This window comes from Priapulus caudatus, unplaced genomic scaffold (assembly GCF_000485595.1).
Source record: "Priapulus caudatus unplaced genomic scaffold, Priapulus_caudatus-5.0.1 Scaffold874, whole genome shotgun sequence".
In the NCBI taxonomy this organism is placed as follows: Eukaryota; Metazoa; Priapulida; class Priapulimorpha; order Priapulimorphida; family Priapulidae; genus Priapulus; species Priapulus caudatus.
This window is the reverse complement of record NW_014577935.1, coordinates 123,083-130,136: the sequence shown is the minus strand read 5'-3', so window position 1 is coordinate 130,136 and position 7,054 is coordinate 123,083. Positions and strand designations below refer to the sequence as shown.

Sequence of the window (7,054 nt, the reverse complement as noted above, 5' to 3'; positions counted from 1 at the left end):
ACTTAATCCCACCACTTCCACACAGAAGTCACCGCAGTAGACGTTAGATGGAGCGCTGTCGCTCCGGCACTTGTTCCCGATTGCCCAGCTTTTTTCTCGCGATCGGAAAGTTTCCCTGTCACTCCTCATACCAGCGTGGGCCCACTCCTACATATAACGTACAGCAATAACCACGACCCACGCGACTCTAACAATCAGTGAATTCGCCGCCCCCGTACTTCAATCAATTGCGCGCAGCCAAGCAAGCGACGAGCCACGAGATGTGCACTAGCCACGGACGTGTGATAACAGGTGTGCGCGGAGCTGCTTTTTTTCTTTTCTTTTTTCTTATGCGTAGATTTGTGTAGGCATGGCGTGAGGCTCCAGCGAAATGTGAGCGTGGAGACTTGGTTAAGGTCTGCCTAACAGAGTAGATTTAAAGTTAAAAGGGATAAAGAATAATTTTTGGGTTGCATCAAAGTGCAGTCTGAAGACATTCAATTTTTTTAACTTTTGCTGGGGAGACCCCAGAAACCCACTCTACTCTCTGCTCCCCGCGTCTGCTGCATGAAATTCCACATTGCGTGCCTACTGCGCTTGTTGAATCCATCATTGCACGTATTTTACCCAAACTAGCCATTACGCGCCGCGGCGCGCCCCCCCCCGTTGTCTATATTTTCCCTCAGAAGAACCCCGTGTTTTTTCGGAACATATGATTTATTGATTGCGTGGGCTTTTCGTGACGCATAAGAGGCAATAAGACATCGGTAAACTGCCGACCCGACAAACAGGGAAGCTACGTACAGTTGTCGTGACAAGACTGGTATGCTCTGAATCCCCTCAGGAGCACTCCTCAGAGACGTCGCCGATAAACGGTGAAAAGCTTGAATGACATGAGTAATATGGTTGAGCGGAAAATGGCTACAATACCCTGGAAAACAGCGGTAAGAGATTGTAGCTGCATGTGTGAAAAAGCACCTTCGTTAGAGTCGTGCTATCAGTCAAATCCATTACTCTGTATTCTGAGTGTGTCCAGCTGCAGGCCATAACAGGGTAGAAATTAACTTTTGAAGCAAGGGAGGTTCAACGGACCTCGTCCTGCCTTCAAAAAGAGGGAGTCCGCAGCAAAATGAGGGAGGTCGCAGTCTTAAGTACAAAATTAAAGATAATAATGCATGTGCTTATTTTAAAGATTCATGCGATAGCACGTCTGCCAAATTATGGCAGAATTTTCAGGGAGTCACACGGATACTGCATATGTCAAATCAGGGAGTATCGGACTCGCATTAATTTCGCACCCTGCCATAACCCTAACCTCATTCCTAAAATCTACCACTAACCACCACCTTAACCCAACCCATAACCGTAACACTAAGCCTAACCTTAACCCAACCCATAACCGTAACACTAAGCCTAACCTTAAGACTCGCTTTAAACATAAACATAAAAACCGGGAAAAAAATCGTCACGGGAAATAATCTCGGTTTCCCGCAGGAGCTGGACCGGCAACTACCGGTACTGGAGATCGACATCGAAGCCGTTCTTCAGCCCACAGATGGCGTTAGGGTCACTAGGATCGGTCACGCGACAAGTCTAGTCCAGTTCGACGGGATCAATCTACTCACGAATCCCGTGTTCTCGAATAGGGCCGTTCCGAGGCCGTTCATGAGGTCGTGGCGTTATCGCCTAGTCCCTCCCAATCTGCACGAACTCTTGGATAAAATGAGTGCGTGCGTCATCTCACTACAGCATCTAGGGTTTATAGTTGATTGAAATCTGAATGATATCGTAATTTAATGTCATGTAATATATTTTTTGTTATATTATAATTGTGATAATAACCTGTATATTTGTAAAATAATCGCAGTAATAACCCGCACCAGTTACGATGCATTCTCCACGGCTAAAAGTTAATCGATTTTGAAGTGTGGTTCCTTGTCTTCATGCTGTTCTAGTGCTACTAGTGGCTCATTGGTTCAGAAATAGAAAACCCAATGCGTACTCCTTGCCTTAACGTTTTCAGAAATCCACGCTGTGTTGATAACCCACAATCATTTGAATTCCAACAGCGTAATTGGTTTGAATAGCCGATTCCCAGACGCCTGGTTCGTATATACATTCTGTTAAATGAGCAAACCTCACATGCAGAGCTAAAATGCGTAACTTTTCGGCTCGCAATCTAATTCCCCACGCATTGTGATCCGTGTTCAACACGATCGTTTCCCGTATAAATCGAAAAAATACACACGCTGATAGAGATTCTGTCTCGCCTATTAGCGGACATTATTATATACTGACTACTCCGGCGCAAAAATTACTATGAGTTTGTGATGGTTTACTTATAGGCTATAGTGTAATGGGAAAAGGAATAAGGGAACTATCCGTATTCGCTAACTTTCCTTTAGGCACGTTTCTTTTCACGCACTGGTTGTTGATCATTGATGGTGAAAGATTGTTAAATTAATAAGATTAAAATTAATAAAGGTTTATTTCTGTAGGTGGTTTGTACCTAAAGGATTGGATTGCTGGTTTAAAGAAAAGGGTTGCAAAAACACCAAGGAGATGACCTGGTGGCAAGAAGAGGAACTACCAACGCATACAAATATCAAGATGGCTTTCACACCTGCGCAACACTGGTGCCAACGTTTCTTAAGAGATGTTAATCAGGTAATTAATTAATTAAGTAAACTCCAAAAACCATGTGTAGGGCCTATTGGTCTTTTTATGAAGAAAAGCGAGTGGATGCAAAACCTCGTAAATATTTCACGTTCTTTGCGTCTGTTTCATACTAATAAAGTATTTTATGTCAGCATGGGTCTGCACGAATTCCCAAAACTTGTGATAAACGTACCAAAAAATCCCAAAAATTATTAAATAAAATTCATCTTTCGTGTTAAAATCATACTCTGCGTTAAGATCATATTCTTCGTCATTTGTACAAGAGATATAGTATGCAATAATTTATCATTGCAGTGGTTATTGCTTATGGATCCTGCTATATTTTAGTTTTGAACTTTTATTTTGGACTCTTTCATTTTGGCAGAGAATGTAAGTAAGCGGGCCATGACTGTGTTCATGCATCAATCGTGTATGTTTCTTGGATGTTGCGTGACTAAAAAACAACAAGATTCTCAGCGATAGTAACCAGCCTAAGCAGAAGGTTATCCCTTGATCAAAGTTCAAATTTCTAGCCCATAAAGATGTTATGATTATATGGTGAAGATGTTAGTGCCACCTTCTCGGTTTTTAGCTCAGCTGACGAAGTCAGATGCAGCTTGTAGAATTGCATGAATGTCCGTCCGTGCGTGCGTGCGTGCGTGCGTCCGTCCGTTCGTCCGTCCGTGCTTCCGTCAACAGTTATAGCACAAATATTTATTAGAAAGTTCAGAAGATTCATCAAAGATGTTATCTGTTTTTGTTTTGCAGGTATTGGTGGGAAGCTGGGCTGTGATTGGTCCAAAACACCGCTTCTTCTTTGCCGCCGATACGGGATACTGTGATGTGTTTAAGACGATCGGTGAGGAGTATGGTCCGTTTGACGTCGCAACGATACCCATAGGACCTTACGAGCCCAAGTAAGCAAGCCCCGTGAGATCGTAGCATCATAATCGTAGCTGCTATCTGCAAATACATACCCTCTTGGAAAAATACATGAAAACATTTCATGTTTCCTTTCATATGTCTCATATATGTGTTTGTATATGTATATGTTTATTATGTATATGTATTATTATATATATACATATTATATTATATATATGTACAGACATATGTACATGTCTCATGTGTATGTCTGAATATGTATTGATATATGTATAAGCATAATGTATCCGTATAAGTATAAGTATATGTATATGTATGAATATGTCTCATATATATTTAAGTCTAAATATATAATTATGTGTGTATATATAAGTATAAAAATGTCTCATGCGGCAATATGTCTCAATTTCGTCAAATCGTGTACACACGTAAATTAATGTAAGTGTAATTTTGACAATATGATCATCATTTTTAATTTATAATCATTAAATAGAACCCTATATATGAAAAATAAAGATTACAGAAATTTAAGTATAGTGGTGTCATTAACCACATTACAATATTATTATTATTGTACTTTATTATATATCATTATCTTTATTATCTTGTTTTTAGTTGGTACGAGCTTCCCCAGCACGTCATTGCAGAAGAAGCTGTAAATATCCACATGGATATCAGAGCAAAGCAGTCGGTCGCAATCCTCTGGCGTACCTTTAATTTGAGCAACGAGGTAGGCCTACATATATAGCAATGTGTGATCATACGTGATTTTATATAAGGTGCCGTTTCGTCCTTTATGGCTTTACAACTAATTATGAATTTATCCAATTAATTTTACCAACGAGGTACATATAACAATGTGTGATTATATGTGAGTTTACTAGCATGCTGTTCTCTTCTTAACGGCTTTATATTGTTTCTATTCTGATTATGAATGTATCCACTTAATTTGAGCAATGTGGTGCATATAGGCAATGTGTGATCCTACGTGATTTTATAACATACGCTGTCTCTTCTTTTCCGGCTTTATCATCGCGATCACTCAGTACAACTTCTGATCCCGGCTGCACAACCAGCCGACAGGAGTCACGCGCTCGTAAATTATTAAAGAACAGGCGGCGCAGTACAATTATTGAACGATCAATGACGACCGACGCCGAGGCCGCACGGAGACCCTGCCAGAGCGACGATCCACAGGGAAAGCACAGCCTTGACCGTAGAAGATTTTTTGCCATCACATAACTGCATAATATAGGCAGGACCTTCCCGCACGATCCCGCGAACCCCTGACACAGTTAAAATAGACCTTAAGGGTTATAAATGACGAACAGTTAAATGAACTTAAGTTAAATGAATAGACAGTATATACAGGTGACGTTTTTAACGTTAAAATGAAATAAGCAAGTTAAATGAATAACAGTTAAATGAATAAGCAGTTAAACCGACTTAAGTTTTTAATGAGTTGAGTGAGATGACGGAAAATCGATTGCTGACGCTGAACTGCCTTGTGTCTTTTTTGTGTCTCAGGCCGTAGCTACCAGCCGGTGCCGAAGGACTTGCACGTGGCTCGCGCAACTGCCGCGACGCGACGTGTTCATCGAGTTGAAACACGGAGAGCACGAAAACTTTCACCAATGCCGAAGCACTCGGAAGGGAATCCGGACTTCTCTCTCACCGGCGCGTGACGCCAACAGATGACGGCAGATGAGAGGATCCCGACGAATTGGTGTCCCCCTCTCTGAAGCGTTAACGGAGCGAGCATGTTAGCCGCAGCCGCTTCTCTGAAACCTTAACGGCGCCAGCGAATCGTTGTAGCGCCGGTCCCTTGCCTCTGAAGCGTTAATCGAGTGATTGCGTTAGCAGGTCCCTTGGCGCAGCTTCCTCGAAGCGTGTTAACGGAGCGATCGTTAGCGTCCCCCGCTCTGAAGCGTTAACTGAGCGAATCGTTTAGCGTCCCCTCGCTGAAGCCGTTAACGGAGCGAATCGTTTAAGGCGTGCCCCTCTCTGCAAGCGTTAATGAGCAAATCGTCAGCTTTCACCTCCTGAAGAATTAGTTTTGTTAACGAGCGAGATCGTTAGCTTCCCTCTCTGAAGATTACGTTCGTTAAGAGTGGAATTGTTAGCGGTCCCCTCTCTAAAGAGTTAGACCCTTTGTTTTACGAGCGAATCATTAATCGTCCCCTCTGCTGAAGAGTTAGTTCGTTAACGACGAATCGTCTATTCCGCTCTGTTAAGGTTTAACGAGCGAATACGATCTATTCCGCTCTGGTGAGCCTTAACAGAGCGACATCATCTATTCCGCTCTGTGAGAGCCTTAAGGAGCGAATCGTCCTATTCAGCTCTGTGAAGCCTTAACGAGACGATCTCCTATTCGGCTCTGTGAAGCTTAAATGAGGCGAATCGTCCTATATCCGTCTCTGTGAAGCCTAACGAGCTGAATCGTCTATTCTGCTCTGTGAAGCCCTTAATGCTGACAAACGAGGCGAATCTCGTCGCCTCTCTGAAGCGATAATTATATATAACGTGCGAATCGTCTTGTCACGCGCCGAACCGAGCCCGTCAAACTTTAAGTGGGTCTACACTACCGACTTTGTGTTGGCGAATTTGGCGAGTTGGACCAACTCCCAAATTTCGGGTAACGTCCGAGTTGGCGAAAATAGACCGTGTGTCTAATCTCCCAACTAGTTGCTATCGATCAGTTTGGTTGCACAACTTTTACGTTTACACTGCTTATTACGCGCTGTACATCTATTCTCTGTACGGCATTATCTGCGAATCGGGAATATTGTTTACGTTGTTTGTGGCGTGCGCCAGGAATGGCAGCGTACTCACTTGCTTTTACTGTGGAGGTGTGGACCTCGGGAGCAGGTGTAACCTCATCATTTCGCCTACGGCAAAAAATTTTCCATTTCGTCTATAGCAAAAGCCCAGTTGGCCTCTACACCCATTTCGCGCTACTTCCAAATCGTCTAACGCTCAAAATCAACGCCTATTCACTATTTTGACTACCATCAAGTTTGTCCGCAGCTAAGAATAATCATTTTATAATTGTCATATATGGGATTTGATTAGGCGTACATAGACCTAACGGAGTGTCATTCACGCTAATTTCATCCGTCTCGTAATTTGTTGTTATATATGCAATACTACGACGAAATAGCAAGCTACCCATCACCTGAGAGTAGACGGAGGATGGGAGCGTAGGGTGAACATGAGTATTGCCACATTCTGAGAGTAGACGACATGGGAATAATGTGTGGCCATTCTGCATGAGAGTAGACGAAATGGGAGTAAGGTGAACATGGGAAATAATTTGCCCATTCTGAGAGTAGGAGCGAAATGGAGTAGGTGAAATGGGAATATTACCATTCTGAGAGTAAGGCTGAATGGAGTAGGCAACAGATGTACCGTATTACCATCTCCGAGGCGAGGCATATGTCACCAGAATGCCCTCGCGGTCCATCGGCTCCCGCATGCCTCGGGCCTGGGGACGCGGAGGTATACCCCGGATATTGGGGCGGGGGCCTCGCTT

The 7,054-nt window shown here is 43.1% G+C and overlaps 1 protein-coding gene across 1 annotated transcript; it reads left to right on the top strand.

Moving 5' to 3' along the window:
• Positions 1 to 881: 881 nt before the first annotated feature.
• On the top strand, positions 882 to 5,220 carry LOC106814130 (N-acyl-phosphatidylethanolamine-hydrolyzing phospholipase D-like). The gene is made up of 7 exons (XM_014818416.1): positions 882 to 923; positions 1,474 to 1,705; positions 2,003 to 2,084; positions 2,478 to 2,646; positions 3,406 to 3,554; positions 4,138 to 4,252; positions 5,050 to 5,220. Exons 1-7 carry the CDS (start codon positions 882 to 884, stop codon positions 5,218 to 5,220), a joined length of 960 nt encoding a protein of 319 aa, XP_014673902.1.
• The last annotated feature ends 1,834 nt before the right edge of the window (positions 5,221 to 7,054 follow it).